Below are 22,240 nucleotides of genomic sequence, written 5' to 3'. Positions count from 1 at the left end.
TAAAGTCAAGATATACTATATCCACCGCATTTCCCTGATCAACCCAGTCGGTGATTCTGTCATAGAAGGAAATTAGATTCGTCTGGCATGACTTGTTTGTTACAAACCCATGCTGGCTCTGGTTAATTACTCCATTCTCATCCAAGTACTTGCATACATGCTGTTTAATAATTTGTTCAAAGATCTTTCTCAGTATAGAAGTCAGGCTCACAGGCCTGTAGTTTTATGTCAGTAAGTGAGCTGGACAGCGCTCCATTCTGCATTTACTGAATGCCCCCCTGTTTCCAGCTCACTTACTGACATAAAAGTGTGTCGGGTGTTCTCCGGCAGTAGAGCGGGGGAGGGAAGCACATTCGGGCATTCACTATCAGCACTGATGAGCGCTGGGCTCTTCATTTACTGACTGCACTCATGTTCTTTCTCCCCTCCTGTATTGTCGGAGAATACAGGGCAGCAGGGCAGAGGAGAAGGAACATCTGGCTTTCAGTAAATGAAGAATCCAGCGCTGTTCAGTGCTGTTTGCAGCTCACTTATTCACATATTAGTGAGCAAAAGAAATGAGAAGGTGGGAAGGAGAGAAACCACCTTTTAGGCCGCCTGCACACGAGCGAAAATTCCGGGATTTCCTGCGGAATTTCCGCCCCTGGAAGCTGCCATAGGATTGCGTTAACAAACGCAATCCTAGGCAGACGGCCGCGATTTGGCCGCGCGGCAAACATCGCGGCATGCTCTATTTCTGTGCAGGGCTCACAGAGCCCCGCATAGAAACGTCACTCACCGGCCGCCGGCCCCGCTCTGTGCATGCGCCGGCTGCCCAGCAGCTGGCACATGAGAGAGCCGGGGCCGCGGGAGAGGTGAGTGCCCGCGCTGCTCTCTGCAGACACTCGGGTCGGGTCCCGCTGCGAGAATTCTCACAGCCGGATCCGACCCGGCCGTCTGCAGGCGGCCTTACTGTGAAACATGTACTAGGAAGCCTGGACTTCATCCTGCAATTTGTTTCCAAAAGTATCACGCGCTAAAAAATTATAAGTCAAAATAAATAAAAACCTTTTAATTTATCTAAAAGTGCTAATAAAATCATTAGGTAATTTATTTGTGTGGTTTTCTATGTTGTTGCTCCAAGTAATCCACCAACCTCTTTCCCGCACAAAATAAATTGGAACCTCTGGGGATGAGGAGGCGTCATGTCTGTGGGACCTCCAGAAGTGAAGGAACCTTTGGGGACGAGGAGGCGTCATGTCTGTGGGACCTCCAGAAGTGAGGGAACCTCTGGGGGTGAGGAGGCATCATGTCTGTGGGACCTCCAGAAGTGAGGGAACCTCTGGGGGTGAGGAGGCGTCATGTCTGTGGGACCTCCAGAAGTGAGGGAACCTTTGGGGACGAGGAGGCGTCATGTCTGTGGGACCTCCAGTAGTCAAGGGTCGCTTTAGGGACGAGGAGGCATCACATCTGTGCGACCCCTAGAAGTGATGAAACCTCTGGGGGTGAGGAGGCATCATGTCTGTGGGACCCCCAGAAGCGAGGGAGACTCTGGGGTGAGGAGGCGTCATGTCTGTGGGACCTCCAGCAGTCAAGGGTCGCTTTAGGGACGAGGAGGCATCACATCTGTGCGACCCCTAGAAGCGAGGAAACCTCTGGGGTGAGGAGGCGTCACGTCTGTGGGACCTGCAGCAGTCAAGGGTCGCTTTAGGGACGAGGAGGCATCACATCTGTGCGACCCCTAGAAGTGAGGAAACCTCTGGGGGTGAGGAGGCATCATGTCTGTGGGACCCCCAGAAGTGAGGGAACCTTTGGGGATGAGGAGGCGTCACATCTGTGCGATCCCTAGTATGAGGGAACCTCTGGGGGTGAGGAGGCATCATGTCTGTGGGACCTGCAGCAGTCAAGGGTCGCTTTAGGGACGAGGAGGCATCACATGTGTGGGACCCCCTAGAATGAAGGAACCTCTGGGGGTGAGGAGGCGTCACATCTGTGGGACCCCCAGAAGCGAGGGAACCTTTGGGGATGAGGAGGCGTCACATCTGTGGGACCCCCTAGAATGAGGGAACCTCTGGGGATGAGGAGGCGTCACATCTGTGGGACCCCCAGAAGCGAGGGAACCTTTGGGGATGAGGAGGCGTCACATCTTTCGGACCCCCAGAAGTGAGGGAACCTTTGGGGATGAGGAGGCATCACATCTTTCGGACCCCCAGAAGTGAGGGAACCTTTGGGGATGAGGAGGCGTCACATCTTTCGGACCCCCAGAAGTGAGGGAACCTTTGGGGATGAGGAGGCGTCACATCTTTCGGACCCCCAGTAGTGAGGGAACCTTTGGGGACGAGGAGGCGTCACATCTGTGGGACCCCCTAGAATGAGGGAACCTCTGGGGATGAGGAGGCGTCACATCTGTGGGACCCCCAGAAGCGAGGGAACCTTTGGGGATGAGGAGGCGTCACATCTGTGGGACCCCCAGAAGTGAGGGAACCTTTGGGGATGAGGAGGCGTCACATCTTTCGGACCCCCAGAAGTGAGGGAACCTTTGGGGATGAGGAGGCGTCACATCTGTGGGACCCCCAGTAGTGAGGGAACCTTTGGGGACGAGGAGGCGTCACATCTGTGGGACCCCCAGAAGTGAGGGAACCTTTGGGGATGAGGAGGCGTCACATCTTTCGGACCCCCAGTAGTGAGGGAACCTTTGGGGACGAGGAGGCGTCATGTCTGTGGGACCCCCAGTAGTGAGGGAACCTTTGGGGATGAGGAGGCGTCACATCTTTCGGACCCCCAGTAGTGAGGGAACCTTTGGGGATGAGGAGGCGTCACATCTGTGGGACCCCCAGTAGTGAGGGAACCTTTGGGGACGAGGAGGCGTCATGTCTGTGGGACCCCCAGTAGTGAGGGAACCTTTGGGGATGAGGAGGCGTCACATCTGTGGGACCCCCAGAAGTGAGGGAACCTTTGGGGATGAGGAGGCGTCACATCTGTGGGACCCCCAGAAGTGAGGGAACCTTTGGGGATGAGGAGGCGTCACAGCTGTGGGACCCCCAGAAGCGAGGGAGACTCTGGGGTGAGGAGGCGTCATGTCTGTGGGACCTCCAGCAGTCAAGGGTCGCTTTAGGGACGAGGAGGCATCACATCTGTGCGACCCCTAGAAGCGAGGAAACCTCTGGGGTGAGGAGGCGTCACATCTGTGGGACCTGCAGCAGTCAAGGGTCGCTTTAGGGACGAGGAGGCATCACATCTGTGCGACCCCTAGAAGTGAGGAAACCTCTGGGGGTGAGGAGGCATCATGTCTGTGGGACCTGCAGCAGTCAAGGGTCGCTTTAGGGACGAGGAGGCATCACATGTGTGGGACCCCCTAGAATGAAGGAACCTCTGGGGGTGAGGAGGCGTCACATCTGTGGGACCCCCAGAAGCGAGGGAACCTTTGGGGATGAGGAGGCGTCACATCTGTGGGACCCCCTAGAATGAGGGAACCTCTGGGGATGAGGAGGCGTCACATCTGTGGGACCCCCAGAAGCGAGGGAACCTTTGGGGATGAGGAGGCGTCACATCTTTCGGACCCCCAGAAGTGAGGGAACCTTTGGGGATGAGGAGGCGTCACATCTTTCGGACCCCCAGAAGTGAGGGAACCTTTGGGGATGAGGAGGCGTCACATCTTTCGGACCCCCAGAAGTGAGGGAACCTTTGGGGATGAGGAGGCGTCACATCTTTCGGACCCCCAGTAGTGAGGGAACCTTTGGGGACGAGGAGGCGTCACATCTGTGGGACCCCCTAGAATGAGGGAACCTCTGGGGATGAGGAGGCGTCACATCTGTGGGACCCCCAGAAGCGAGGGAACCTTTGGGGATGAGGAGGCGTCACATCTGTGGGACCCCCAGAAGTGAGGGAACCTTTGGGGATGAGGAGGCGTCACATCTTTCGGACCCCCAGAAGTGAGGGAACCTTTGGGGATGAGGAGGCGTCACATCTGTGGGACCCCCAGTAGTGAGGGAACCTTTGGGGACGAGGAGGCGTCACATCTGTGGGACCCCCAGAAGTGAGGGAACCTTTGGGGATGAGGAGGCGTCACATCTTTCGGACCCCCAGTAGTGAGGGAACCTTTGGGGACGAGGAGGCGTCATGTCTGTGGGACCCCCAGTAGTGAGGGAACCTTTGGGGATGAGGAGGCGTCACATCTTTCGGACCCCCAGTAGTGAGGGAACCTTTGGGGATGAGGAGGCGTCACATCTGTGGGACCCCCAGTAGTGAGGGAACCTTTGGGGACGAGGAGGCGTCACATCTGTGGGACCCCCAGAAGTGAGGGAACCTTTGGGGACGAGGAGGCGTCATGTCTGTGGGACCCCCAGTAGTGAGGGAACCTTTGGGGACGAGGAGGCGTCATGTCTGTGGGACCCCCAGTAGTGAGGGAACCTTTGGGGATGAGGAGGCGTCACATCTGTGGGACCCCCAGAAGTGAGGGAACCTTTGGGGATGAGGAGGCGTCACATCTGTGGGACCCCCAGAAGTGAGGGAACCTTTGGGGATGAGGAGGCGTCACAGCTGTGGGACCCCCAGAAGTGAGGGAACCTTTGGGGATGAGGAGGCGTCACATCTGTGGGAGCCCCAGTAGTGAGGGAACCTTTGGGGACGAGGAGGCGTCACGTCTGTGGGACCCCCAGTAGTGAGGGAACCTTTGGGGATGAGGAGGCGTCATATCTGTGGGACCCCCAGTAGTGAGGGAACCTTTGGGGACGAGGAGGCGTCATGTCTGTGGGACCCCCAGAAGTGAGGGAACCTTTGGGGATGAGGAGGCGTCACATCTGTGGGACCCCCAGAAGTGAGGGAAGCTTTGGGGATGAGGAGGCGTCACATCTGTGGGACCCCCAGTAGTGAGGGAACCTTTGGGGACGAGGAGGCGTCACGTCTGTGGGACCCCCAGTAGTGAGGGAACCTTTGGGGACGAGGAGGCGTCATGTCTGTGGGACCCCCAGCAGTGAAGGGACAAGGAGGCGTCATGTCTGTCGGTCTACTGGAGACGTTCCCCTATCTCGGCACTGTTTGGCCTCCGCCTTCCGGGTTCGGAGTCTACTTCCCAGTGACGCTCCTGTAACCTCCCAGCTAACGATGTGATGTAACTCGTTATCTGTACACTCTGTGATGTGATGCCAGCCGCAGCCTTTATGCTTTGTAGCAGGACAATTATCCCCCACCACGCTCCGCCATCACCGGACCCCAATACATTACTATTGCTGAACCCTCCAGCTTATACGGGGGGATATATATACACACACACAGGTGGAGGACCCATATACTATATACTGGGGGATATATATACACAGGTGGAGGACCAATATACTATATACTGGGGGATATATATACACACACAGGTGGAGGACCAATATACTATATACTGGGATATATATATACACACACAGGGGAAGGACCCATATACTATATACTGGGGGATATATATACACACACAGGTGGAGGACCCATCTACTATATACTGGGGGATATATATACACACACACAGGTGGAGGACCCATATACTATATACTGGGGGATATATATACACACACACAGGTGGAGGACCCATATACTATATACTGGGGGATATATATACACAGGTGGAGGACCAATATACTATATACTGGGGGATATATATACACACACAGGTGGAGGACCAATATACTATATACTGGGATATATATATACACACACAGGGGAAGGACCCATATACTATATACTGGGGGATATATATACACACACAGGTGGAGGACCCATCTACTATATACTGGGGGATATATATACACACACACAGGTGGAGGACCCATATACTATATACTGGGGGATATATATACACACACACAGGTGGAGGACCCATATACTATATACTGGGGGAAATATAAACACACAGGTGGAGGACCCATATACTATATACTGGGGGATATATATATACACACAGGTGGAGGACCCATATACTATATACTGGGGGATATATACACACAGGTGGAGGACCCATATACTATATACTGGGGGATATATATACACAGGTGGAGGACCCATCTACTATAAACTGGGGGATATATATACACACAGGTGGAGGACTCATACACTATATACTTGGAGATATATATACACAGGTGGAGGACCCATACACTATATACTGGGGGATATACACACAGGTGGAGGACCCATATACTATATACTGGGGGATATATATATACACACACATAGGTGGAGGACCCATATACTATATACTTGGGGATATATATACACACACAGGTGGAGGGCCCATATACTATATACTGGGGGATATATATATATATATATATATATATACACAGACACAGGTGGAAGACCCATAAACTATGTACTGGGGGAGGACACATCTACTATATACTGGGGGATATATATATACACACAGGTGGAGGACCCAAATACTATATACTGGGGGATATATATACACACACACACACATACGTACGTACAGGTGGAGGACCCATATACTATATATTGGGGGATATATATACACAGGTGGAGGACCCATATGCTATATACTAAGGGATATATATACACACACAGGTGGAGGACCCAAATACTATATACTGGGGGATATATATACAGACACAGGTGGAAGACCCATATACTATATACTGGGGGATATATATACACACAGGTGGAGGACCCATATACTGTATACTGGGGGATATATATACACAGGTGGAGGACCCATATACTATATACTAGGGGATATATACACACACAGGTGGAAGACCCATATACTATATACTGGGGGATATATACACACACAGGTGGAGGACCCATATACTATATACTGGGGGATATATATACACAGGTGGAGGATCCATATACTGTATACTGGGGGATATATATACACAGGTGGAGGACCCATATACTATATACTAGGGGATATATACACACACAGGTGGAAGACCCATATACTATATACTGGGGGATATATATACACACAGGTGGAAGACCCATATACTATATACTTGGGGATATATATATATATATATATATATATATATATACACAGGTGAAGGACCCATATACTATATACTAGGGGATAGATATACACACACAGGTGGAGGACCCATATACTATATACTAGGGGATATATACACACACAGGTGGAAGACCCATATACTATATACTGGGGGATATATATACACACAGGTGGAAGACCCATATACTATATACTTGGGGATATATATATATATACACAGGTGAAGGACCCATATACTATATACTAGGGGATAGATATACACACACAGGTGGAGGACCCATATACTATATACAGGGGATATAAACGCAGAGGTGGAGGACCCATATACTATATACTGGGGGATATATATACACACAGGTGGAGGACCCATCTACTATATACTGGGGGATATATATATATATATATATATATATATATATATATATATATATATATATATAGACACACAGGGGAAGGACCCATATACTATATACTGGGGGATATATATACACACAGGTGGAGGACCCATCTACTATATACTGGGGGATATATATATATATATATATATATATATATATATAGACACACAGGGGAAGGACCCATATACTATATACTGGGGGATATATACACACAGGTGGAGGACCCATATACTATATACTGGGGGATATATATACACACAGGTGGAGGACCCATATACTATATACTGGGGGATATATATACACAGGCGGGGGTCCCATCTACTATATACTGGGTGATATATACACACAGGTGGAGGACCCATATACTGTATACTGGGGAATATATATACACACAGGTGGAGGACCCATATACTATATATATACACACACAGGTGGAGGACACATATACTATATACTGGGGGATATATATATATATATATATATATATATATATACACACACAGGTGGAGGCCCCATATACTATACACTGGGGGATGACACATCTACTATATACTGGGGTCTCTCAGCACTGACCTCACCCTCTAGCTCTCGGTTCCAGTTTCCGGAAGTGCAAAACCTTCAGTCACGCCCACCGTTCCAGGAACAGTAATATATGACCACGCCCACAGGAAGATCCATCTCCGATATCAGGAGGGGAGGGACATGTCACGTGACCCAGTATTTCTCTCCGCGGCCATATTTACTGAGGGCAACCCTGCATCGTCTGCAGCCATGCAGGAGGGGGCGGAGAGCAGGGATGGTTGTAACGTGTCCAGCAGGGCGAAAGGGAGAACTAAAGAGGAGTCAGGACACAGATTAGGGGAGGCTAGGACTGTGGTTATGTTCATACCATCATCCATCTACTAGATTATCTGCCATCACCATCATGCTGCTGCTCTACTGATTACCACAGCCATCACTCATCTGCTCCATTATATGAATACCATCACCATCATCCACCTGCTCCATTATATGAATACCATCACCCATGTGCTCCATTATATGACTACTATCACCATCATCCACCTACTCCATTATATGACCACTATCACCATCATCCACCTGCTCCATTATATGACTACTATCACCATCATCCACCTACTCCATTATATGACCACTATCACCATCATCCACCTGCTCCATTATACGACTAACATCACCATCATCCACCTGCTACATTATACGACTACCATCACCATCATCCATCTGCTCCGTTATTTGACTACCATCATCCATCTTCTCCATTAAATGACTACCATCACCATCATCCATCTGCTCCGTTATTTGACTACCATCATCCATCTTCTCCATTAAATGACTACTATCACCATCATCCACCTGCTCCATTATATGACTACCATCACCATCATCCATCTGCTACATTATATGACAACCATCACCATCATCCATCTGCTCCATTATATGACTACCATCACCATCATCCATCTGCTACATTATATGACAACCATCACCATCATCCCTCTGCTCCATTATCTGCCTACTGTCACTATTATCCACCTTCCCCATTATATGACTACCATCATCCACCTGCTCTATTATGTGACTACCATCACCATCCTCTACCTTCTCCATTATAGAACTACCAGGCCAATGATCCACATTTTCCATTATATGACTACCATCACCATCATTCATCTGCTCCATTATATGAACCATCATCCGTCTTCTCCATTATATGAATACTATCACCATCAAACACCTGCTACATTATTTGACTACTGTCACCATCATCCACCTGCTCCATTATGTGACTACCATCACCATCATCCATCTGCTCCATTATGTGACTACCATCACCCATCATCCACCTGCTCCATTATATGACTTCTATCACCATCATCCAACTGCTCCATTATATGACTACCATCATCCACCTGCTCCATTATATGACTACCATCATCCACCTGCTACATTATGTGACTACCACCACCATCATCCATGTACTCCATTATCTGACTAGCATCACCATCATCCACCTGTTCCATTATCTGCCTACCATTGCCATTATCCACCTGGTCCATTATCTGACTACTATCACCATCATCCATTTGCTCCATTATATGACTACCATCACCATCATCCATCTGCTCCATTATATGACTACCATCACCATCATCCACCTGCTCTATTATCTGCCTACCATCCCCATTATCCACGGGCTCGATTATATGACTACTATCATCATCATCCACCTGCTCCATTATATGACTACCATCACCATCATCCATTTGCTCCATTACATGACTACCATCACTGTCATACACATGCTCCATTATCTGCCTACCATCCCCATTATCAACAGGCTCGATTATATGACTACTATCACCATCATCCACCTGCTCCATTATATGACTACCATCCCCATCATCCATTTGCTCCATTATATGACTACCATCACCATCATCCACCTGCTCCATTATATGACTACCATCACCATCATCCATTTGCTCCATTATATGACTACCATCACCATCATCCACCTGCTCTATTATATGACTACCATCACCATCATCCACGGGCTCGATTATATGACTACCGTCACCATTATCCACCTACTCCATTATCTGCCTACCATCCCCATTATCCACGGGCTCCATTATATGACTCCTATCACCATCATCCACCTGCTCCATTATCTGACTACCATCATCATCATCCACCTGCTCCATTATCTGACTACCATCATCATCATCCACCTGCTCCATTATCTGACTACCATCACCATCATCCCTCTGCTCCATTATATGACTACCATCACCATCATCCATCTGCTCCATTATTTGACTACTATCATCCACCTTCTCCATTATCTGACTACCATTACCGTCATCCACCTGCTCCATTATATGACTACTATCACGATCATCCACCTGCTTCTATATATGACTACCACCACCCATCATCCACCTGCTCCATTTTATGACTACTATCAGCATCATCCACCTGCTCTATTATATGACTACTATCACCATCATCCACCTGCTCCATTATATGACTACTATCACCATCATCCACCTGCTCCATTATATGACTACTATCACCATCATCCACCTGCTCCATTATCTGACTACCATCATCCACCTGCTCTATTATCTGACTACCATCGCCATTATCCACCTGCTCCATTATCTGACTACCATCCCCATCATCCACCTGCTCCATTATATGAATACTGTCACCATCATCCACCTGCTCCTTTCTATGACTACTATCACCATCATCCACCTGCTCCATTATATGACTACCATCATTCACCTGCTCCATTATGTGACTACCATCATCCACCTGCTCCATTATGTGACTACCATCACCATCATCCACCTGCTCCATTATATGATTACCGTCACCATCATCCATCTGCTCCATTATATGACTACTATCACCATCATCCACCAGCTACATTATATGACTACTATCACCATCATCCACCTGCTTTATTAAATGACTACCATCACACACCTGCTCCATTATATGACTACCATCATCCACCTGCTATATTATGTGACTACCTTCACCATCGTTCTTCTGCTCCATTATATGACTACTATCACCATCATCCACCTGCTCCATTATATGACTACCATCACCATCGTTCTTCTGCTCCATTATATGACTACTATCACCATCATCCATCTGCTCCATTATTTGACTACCATCATCCACCTTCTCCATTATATGACTACCATCACCATCATCCACCTTCTCTATTATATTTCTACCATCCCCATCATCCACCTGCTCCATTATCTGCCTACAATTCCCATTATTCACCTGCTCCATTATATGACTACTGTCATCCAACTGCTCCATTGTGTGACTACCATCATCCATCTGTTCCATTATCTGACTACCATCATCCACCTGCTCCATTATATGACTACTATCACCATCATCCACCTGCTCTATTATATGACTACTATCACCATCTTCCACCTGCTACATTATCTGACTACCATCATCCACCTTCTCCATTATATGACTACCATCACCATCATCCACCTTCTCTATTATATTTCTACCATCCCCATCATCCACCTGCTCCATTATCTGCCTACAATTCCCATTATTCACCTGCTCCATTATATGACTACTGTCATCCAACTGCTCCATTGTGTGACTACCATCATCCATCTGTTCCATTATCTGACTACCATCATCCACCTGCTCCATTATATGACTACTATCACCATCATCCACCTGCTCTATTATATGACTACTATCACCATCTTCCACCTGCTACATTATCTGACTACCATCATCCACCTGCTCCATTATGTGACTACCATCACCATCATCCATCTGCTCCATTATATGACTACTATCACCATCATTCATCTGTGCCATTATATGACTACCATCACCATTATCCATCTGCTCCATTAAATGACTATCGTCACCATCATCCATCTGCTCCATTACATGACTACCATCATCCACCTGCTCCATTATGTGACTACCATCACCATTACCCTTTTTCTCCATTATATGACTACCATCACCATCATCCACCTTCTCCATTATATTACTACCACGCCTATAATCCACCTTCTCCGTTATATTACTACCATCACCATCATCCATCAGCTCCATTATATGACTACTATCACCATCATCCATCTGCTCCATTATATGAGTACCATCACCATCATCCATCTGCTTCATTATATGACTACCGTCACCATCATCCATCTACTCGATTATTTGACTACCATCATCCAACTTCTCCATTATCTGACTACCATCACCATCATCCATCTGCTCAATTATATGACTACTATCACCATCATCCACCTGCTCCATTATATAAGTACTATCACCATCATCCAGCTCCTACATTATATGACTACCATCATCCACCTGCTCCATTATCTGACAACCGTCACCATCATCCAACTTCTCCATTATATGACTACTATCACCATCATCCACCTGCTCCATTATATGACTCCTATCACCATCATCCACCTTCTTCATTATATTACTACCATCCCCATTATCCACCTGGTCCATTATCTGACTACCATCACCATCATCCACCTGCTCCATTATCTGCCTACCATCACCATCATCCTCCTTCCCTATTACATGAGTACTATCACCATCATCTATCTGCTCCATTATATGACTACCATCACCATCATCCAACTTCTCCATTATGTGCCTACCATCACCATCATCCATCTGCTCTATTATATGACTACCTTCACCATCATCCACCTGCTCCATTATCTGACTACCATCACCATCACCCTTTTTCTCCATTATATGACTACCAGCACCATCATCCACCTTCTTCATTATATTACTACCACGCCTATAATCCACCTTCTCCATTATATTACTACCATCACCATCATTCATCCGCTACATTATATGACTACCATCATCCAACTTCTCCATTATCTGACTACCATCACCATTACTCACCTGCTCCATTATATGACTTACATCATCCATCTGCTCGATTATCTGACTACCATCATCCACCTGCTCGATTATCTGACTACCATCATCCCTCTGCTCCATTATATGACTACTATCACCATATTTCACCTGCTACATTATATGACTAATATCATCCACCTGCTCCATTTTGAGACTACCAACACCATCATCCATCTGCTACATTATATGACTACTATCACCTTTATCCACCTTCTCCATTATAAGACTACTATCACCATCATCCATCTGCTCCATTATATGACAACCATCACCATCATCCATCTGCTTCATTATATGACTACCGTCACCATCATTGATCTGCTCCCTTATCTGACTAGCATCACCATCATTCATTTGCTCTATTATATTACTACCATCACCATCATCCACCTGCTCCATTATATGACTACCATCATCCAGCTGCACCATTATATGACTACCATCACCATCATCCATGTACTCCATTATCTGACTAGCATCACCATCATCCACGTGTTCCATTATCTGCCTACCATCACCATCATCCACCTGCTCTATTATCTGCCTACCATCCCCATTATCCACCTGCTCTATTATATGACTCCTATCACCATCATCCATCTGCTCCATAATCTGACTACCATCATCCACTTGCTCCATTATATGACTACCATCACCATCATCCATCTGCTCCATTATCTGACTACCATCACCATCATCCATCTGCTCCATAATCTGACTACCATCATCCACTTGCTCCATTATATGACTACCATCACCATCATCCATCTGCTCCATTATATGACTATGGTCAGCATCATCCATTTGTTCCATTATCTGCTTACCATCATCCACCTGCTCAATTATCTGCTTACCATCATCCATCTGCTCCATTATATGACTACCATCACCATCATCTATCTGCTCCATTATATGACTACCGTCACCATCATCCATCTGCTCCATTAAATGACTACCGTCACCATCATCCATCTGCTCCATTATATGACTACTATCACCATCATCCACCTGCTCCATTATCTGACAACCATCACCCATTTTCTCCATTATATTACTACCATGCCCATAGTCCACCTACTCCATTATCTGCCTACAATCCCTATTATCCACCTGCTCCATTATATGACTCCTATCACCATCATCCAGCTGCTCCATTATATGACTACCATCATCCACCTGCTTCATTATATGACTACCATGATCCACCTGCTCCATTATGTGACTACCATCACCATCATCCATCTGCTCCATTATCTGACTACCATCACCATCATCCATCTGCTCCATTATCTGACTATCATCACCCACCTGCTCCATTATCTGACTACCATCACCATCATCCATCTGCTCCATTATCTGACTACCATCACCCACCTGCTCCATTATCTGACTACCATCACCATCATCCATCTGCTACATTATATGACTACTATCACCATCATCAACCTGCTACGTTATATGGCCACCATAATCCGCCTGATCCATTATGTGACTACCATCATCATCATCCATCTGCTTCATTGTATGACTACTATCACCATCATCCATCTGCTCCATTATATGATTACCATCACCATCATCCATCTGCTTCATTATATGACTACCGTCACCATCACCCATGTGCTCCATTATATGACTACTATCACCATCATCCACCTTCTCCATTATATGACTACCATCACGATCATCCATCTGCTCTATTATCTGACTACCATCATCCATCTGCTCCATTATATGACTACTATCACCATCATCCAACTGCTCCATTATATGACTACAATCATCCAACTGCTCCATTATGTGACTACCATAATCATCATCATCCATCTGCTCCTTTATATGACTGCTATCACTATCATCCATCTGCTCCAATATAAGACTACTAATACCATCATCCACCTGCTCAATTATATGACTCCTATCACCATCATCCACCTGCTGCATTATATGACTACCATCATCCACCTGCTACATTATATGACTACCATCACGATCATCCACCTGCTCCATTATCTGACTACCATCATCCACCTTCTCCATTTCCTGACTACCATCACCATCATCCACCTTCTCTATTATATTACTACCATCACCATCATCCACCTCCTCCATTATATGACTACCATCACCATCATCCATCTGCTCCATTATATGAGTACCATCACCATCATCCATCTACTCCATTATATGACTACCATCACCATCATCCATCTGCTCAATTATATGACTACTATCACCATCATCCATCTGCTCCATAATATGACTACTATCACCATCATCCACCTGCTCCATTATCTGCCTACTATCACCATCATTCACCTGCTCCATTATATGACACCCATCATCCAGCTGCACCATTATGTGACTACCATCACCATCATCTATCTGCTCCATTACCTGACTACCATCATCCACCTTCTCTATTATATTACTACCATCACCATCATCCATCTGCTTCATTATACGACTACCATCATCCACCTGCTCCATTATATGACTACCATCACCATCATCCATCTGCTCCATTATACGACTACTATCACCATCATCCACCTGCTACATTATATGACTACTATCACCATCATCCACCTGCTCCATTATATGACTACCGTCATCCACCTGCTCCATTATGTGACTACCATCACCATCATCCATCTGCTCCATTATGTGACTACCATCACCATCATCCATCTGCTCCATTATAGAACTACCACCACCATCATCCACCTTCTCCATTATCTGACTACCAGCACCATCATCCACCTTCTCTATTATATTACTACCGTCACCATCATCCACCTCCTCCATTATATGACTACTATCACAATCATCCACCTGCTCCATTATCTGACAACCATCACCCACCTTCTCCATTATATTACTACCATCACCACCATCATCCATCTGCTACATTATATGGCTATCATCACCATCATCCACCTACTCCATTATCTGCCTACCATCCCTATTATCCACCTGCTCCATTATATGACTCCTATCACCATCATCCATCTGCTTCATTATATGACTACCATCATCCACCTGCTTCATTATATGACTACCATGATCCACCTGCTCCATTATGTGACTACCATCACCATCATCCATCTGCTCCATTATCTGACTACCATCACCCACCTGCTCCATTATCTGACTACCATTACCATCATCCATCAGCTCCATTATATGACTACTATCACCATCACCCCCTGCTACATTATATGACTACTATCGCCATCATCAATCTGCTACATTATGTGACCACCATCATCCGCCTGCTCCATTATGTGACTACCATCATCATCATCCATCTGCTTCATTGTATGACTACTATCACCATCATCCATCTGCTCCATTATATGATTACCATCACCATCATCCATCAGTTCCATTATATGACTACCATCACCATCACCCATGTGCTCCATTATATGACTACTATCACCATCATCCACCTTCTCCATTATTTTACTACCATCACCATCATCCATCTGCTCCATTATCTGACTACCATCATCCACCTGCTCCATTATTTGACTACCATCACCATCATCCATCTGCTCCATTATATAACTACTATCACAATCATCCACCTGCTCCATTATATGACTACAATCATCCACCTGCTCCATTATATAACTACCATCATCATCATCCATCTGCTCCTTTATATGACTGCTATCACTATCATCCATCTGCTCCAATATAAGACTACTAATACCATCATCCACATGCTCAATTATATGACTCCTATCACCATCATCCTCCTGCTGCATTATATGACTACCATCACGACCATCCACCTGCTCCATTATCTGACTACCATCATCCACCTGCTACATTATATATCTACCATCAACATTATCCATCTGCTCTATTATATGACTACCATCACCATCATCCATCTGCTCCATTATATGACTACCATCACCATCATCCATCTGCTCCATTATATGACTACCATCACCATCATCCATCTGCTCCATTATCTGACTACCATCACCATCATCCATCTGCTCTATTATATAACTACTATCACCATCATCCACCTGCTACATTATCTGACTACTATCACCATCATCCACCTGCTCCATTATCTGACTACCATCACCATCATCCATCTGCTCTATTATATGACTACCATCACCATCATCCGCCTGCTACATTATGTGACTTCTATCACCATCATCCACCTGCTCCATTATCTGACTACCATCACCATTAACCACCTGCTCCATTATATAACTACTATCACCATCATCCATCTGCTCTATTATATGACTACCATCACCATCATCCGCCTGCTACATTATGTGACTTCTATCACCATCATCCACCTGCTCCATTATCTGTCTACCTTCACCATCTTCCATCTGCTCTATTATATGACTACTATCACCATCATCCACCTGCTACATTATATGACTACTATTACCATCATCCACCTGCTCCATTATATGTCTACCATCATGCACCTGCACCATTATGTGTCTACCATCAAGATCATCCACCTGCTCCATTATCTGACTACCATCATCCACCTGCTCCATTATCTGACTACCATTACGATCATCCACCTGCTCCATTATCTGACTACCATCATCCACCTGCTCCATTATCTGACTACCATCATCCACCTGCTCCATTATCTGACTACCATCACCATCATCCACCTGCTCCATTATCTGACTACCATCATCCACCTGCTCCATTATCTGACTACCATCACCATCATCCACCTGCTCTATTATATGACTACTATCACTATCATCCACATGCTACATTATATGACTACTATCACCATCATCCACCTGCTCCATTATGTGACTACCATCATCATCATCCATCTGCTCCATTATATGACTGCTATCACTATAATCCATCTGTTCCATTATAAGACTACTATCACCATCATCCACCTGCTCAATTATATGACAACCATCATCCATTTTCTCCATTATATGACTACCATCACCATCATCCATTTGCTCTATAATATGACTGCTATCACCATCATCCATCTGCCCATTATCTGACTACCATCACCATCATCCATCTGCTCCATTATCTGACTACCATCATACACCTGCTCCATTATCTGACTACTATTACCATCATCCATCTGCTCTATTATATGACTACCATCACCATCATCCATCTGCTCCATTATCTGACTACCATCATACACCTGCTCCATTATCTGACTACTATTACCATCATCCATCTGCTCTATTATATGACTACTATACCATCATCCACTTGCTACATTATATGACTACTATCACCATCATCCACCTGCTACATTATATGACTACCATCATCCACCCACTCGATTATATGACTACCATCATCCACCTGCTCCGTTTTGTGACTACCAACACCATCATCCATCTGCTTCATTATAAGACTACTATCACCATCATCTATCTGCTCCAATATATGACAACCATCACCATCATCCATCTGCTCCATTATATGTCTACCATCACCATCATCCATCTGCTCCATTATTTGACTACCATCATCCACCTGCTCCATTATCTGACTACAATCACTATCATTCATTTGCTCCATTATATGCCTACCATCACCATCATCCACCTGCTCCATTATCTTACTACCATCCCTATCACCCATTTATTTTCTCCATTGTATGACTGCCATTACCATCATCCACCTTCTACATTATATTACTACCATCACCATTATCCACCTGCTCCATTATATGACTACTATCACCATCATCCACCTGCTCCATTATATGACTACTATCACCATCATCCATCTGCTCCATTATTTGACTACCATCATCCACCTTCTCCATTATATGACTACCATCACCATCATCCACCTTCTCTATTATATTTCTACCATCCCCATCATCCACCTGCTCCATTATATGACTACCATGATCCACCTGCTCCATTATATGACTCCTATCACAATCATCTGCCTGCTCCATTATGTGACTACCATCATCATCATCCATCTGCTCCATAATCTGACTACCATCACCATCATCCATCTGCTCCATTATATGACTACCGTCAGCATCATCCATCTGTTCCATTATCTGCTTACCAGCACCATCATCCAGCAACTCCATTATGTGAATACTATCACCATCATCCACCTGCTCCATTATCTGACTACCATCACCATCATCCATTTGCTCCATTATATGACTACCATCACCATCATCCATCTGCTCCATTATCTGACTACCATCACTATCATCCACCTTCTCCATTATATTGTTACCATCACCATCATCCATCTGCTCCATTATATGACTACTATAACCATCATCCAACTGCTCCATTATATGACTATCATCACTAATATCCACTTCTCCATTATGTTACTACCATCACCATCATCCACCTGCCCCATTTTATGACTACCACCACCCATCATCCACCTTCTCCATTCTATGACTACCATCACCATCATCCACCTGCTCTATTATGACTACCATCACCATCATCCACCTGCTCTATTATGACTACGATCACCATCATCCACCTGCTCTATTATATAACTACTATCACCATCATCCATCAGCTCCATTATATGACTACTATCACCATCACCCCCTGCTACATTATATGACTACTATCGCCATCATCAATCTGCTACATTATGTGACCACCATCATCCGCCTGCTCCATTATGTGACTACCATCATCATCATCCATCTGCTTCATTGTATGACTACTATCACCATCATCCATCTGCTCCATTATATGACTACCGTCACCATCACCCACCTGCTCCATTATATGATTACCATCACCATCATCCATCTGCTCCATTATATGATTACCATCACCATCATCCATCTGTTCCATTATATGACTACCATCACCATCACCCATGTGCTCCATTATATGACTGCTGTCACCATCATCCACCTTCTCCATTATTTTACTACCATCACTATCATCCACCTTCTCTATTATCTGACTACCATCACCATCATCCATGAGCTCCATTATATGACTACTATCACCATCATCCACCTGCTCCATTATTTGACTACCATCACCATCATCCATCTGCTCCATTATATAACTACTATCACAATCATCCACCTGCTCCATTATGTGACTACCATCATCATCATCCATCTGCTCCAATATAAGACTACTAATACCATCATCCACATGCTGAATTATATGACTCCTATCACCATCATCCTCCTGCTGCATTATATGACTACCATCACGATCATCCACCTGCTCCATTATCTGACTACCATCATCCACCTGCTACATTATATATCTACCATCACCATCATCCACCAGCTCTATTATATGACTACTATCACCATCATCCATCTGCTCTATTATATGACTAATATCACCATCATCCACCTGCTACATTATCTGACTACTATCACCATCACCCACCTGCTCCATTATCTGACTACCATCACCATCATCCATCTGCTCCATTATATGACTACTATCACCATCACCCACCTGCTCCATTATCTGACTACCATCACCATCATCCATCTGCTCTATTATATGACTACTATCACCATCATCCACCTGCTACATTATCTGACTACTATCACCATCACCCACCTGCTCCATTATCTGACTACCATCACCATCATCCATCTGCTCTATTATATGACTACCATCACCATCATCCATCTACTCCATTATCTGACTACCATCACCATCATCCATCTGCTCTATTATATGACTACTATCACCATCATCCGCCTGCTACATTATGTGACTTCTATCACCATCATCCACCTGCTCCATTATCTGTCTACCTTCACCATCTTCCATCTGCTCTATTATATGACTACTATCACCATCATCCACCTGCTACATTATATGACTACTATTACCATCATCCACCTGGTCCATTATCTGACTACCATCACCATCATCCACCTGCTCCATTATCTGACTACCATCATCCACCTGCTCCATTATCTGACTACCATCACCATCATCCACCTGCTCTATTATATGACTACTATCACCATCATCCACCTGCTACATTATATGACTACTATCACCATCACCCACCTGCTACATTATATGACTACCATCATTCAACTGCTCCATTATCTGACTACCATCACCATCATCCACATGCTACATTATATGACTACTATCACCATCGTCCGCCTGCTCCATTATATGACTACCATCACCATCATCCACCTGCCCCATTATCTGCCTACCATCACCATCATCCACCTGCTCCATTATATGACTCCTATCACAATCATCTGCCTGCTCCATTATGTGACTACCATCATCATCATCCATCTGCTCCATAATCTGACTACCATCATCCACCTGCTCCATTATCTGACTACCATCACCATCATCCATCTGCTCCATTATATGACTACCGTCAGCATCATCCATCTGTTCCATTATCTGCTTACCAGCACCATCATCCAGCAACTCCATTATGTGAATACTATCACCATCATCCACCTGCTCCATTATCTGCCTACCAGCACCATCATCCAGCATCTCCATTATGTGAATACTATCACCATCATCCATCTGCTCCATTATATGACTACTGTCACATCATCCATCTGCTCCATTACATGACTACCATCACCATCATCCATCTGCTCCATTATATGACTACTGTCACCATCATCCACCTACTACATTATATGACTACCATCATCCACCTTCTCCATTATCTGACTACCATCACGATCATCCACCTGCTCCATTATATGACTACCATCACTATCATCCACCTTCTCCATTATATTGTTACCATCACCATCATCCACCTGCTCCATTATCTGCCTACCAGCACCATCATCCAGCAACTCCATTATGTGAATACTATCACCATCATCCACCTGCTCCATTATCTGCCTACCAGCACCATCATCCAGCAACTCCATTATGTGAATACTATCACCATCATCCACCTGCTCCATTATCTGACTACCAGCACCATCATCCAACAGCTCCATTATGTGAATACTATCACCATCATCCATCTGCTCCATTATATGACTACTGTCACATCATCCATCTGCTCCATTACATGACTACCATCACCATCATCCATCTGCTCCATTATATGACTACTGTCACCATCATCCACCTACTACATTATATGACTACCATCATCCACCTTCTCCATTATCTGACTACCATCACCATCATCCACCTGCTCCATTATATGACTTACATCACCCATCATCCACCTTCTCCATTATATGACTATTATCACCATCATCCACCTGCCCCATTTTATGACTACCACCACCCATCATCCACCTTCTCCATTCTATGACTACCATCACCATCATCCACCTGCTCTATTATATGACTAC

The 22,240-nt window shown here is 45.3% G+C and overlaps 2 protein-coding genes across 3 annotated transcripts in view; one reads left to right on the top strand and one right to left on the bottom strand.

Moving 5' to 3' along the window:
- The window catches only part of DNAJC5G (DnaJ heat shock protein family (Hsp40) member C5 gamma), a 30,425-nt gene extending 22,383 nt beyond the window's left edge, over positions 1 to 8,042 (bottom strand). The window contains exon 1 of one of the 2 annotated variants that reach the window (XM_066594356.1): positions 7,968 to 8,042. The gene's annotated coding sequence lies outside the window, so the exon portion shown is untranslated. Of the gene's footprint in view, positions 1 to 7,962 lie in introns of both variants that reach the window. The other variant, XM_066594355.1, reaches the window with a different exon arrangement.
- Positions 8,043 to 20,060: 12,018 nt separating this feature from the next.
- Positions 20,061 to 21,491, top strand: LOC136625114 (dynein heavy chain-like). Its single transcript, XM_066599095.1, has one exon. It carries the CDS (start codon positions 20,061 to 20,063, stop codon positions 21,489 to 21,491), a length of 1,431 nt encoding a protein of 476 aa, XP_066455192.1.
- Positions 21,492 to 22,240: the final 749 nt, after the last annotated feature.

This window comes from Eleutherodactylus coqui, chromosome 1 (assembly GCF_035609145.1).
Source record: "Eleutherodactylus coqui strain aEleCoq1 chromosome 1, aEleCoq1.hap1, whole genome shotgun sequence".
Classification (NCBI taxonomy): domain Eukaryota; kingdom Metazoa; phylum Chordata; class Amphibia; order Anura; family Eleutherodactylidae; genus Eleutherodactylus; species Eleutherodactylus coqui.
Note: the sequence above shows the minus strand (reverse complement) of the source record. Positions and strands in the feature narration are given on the sequence as shown.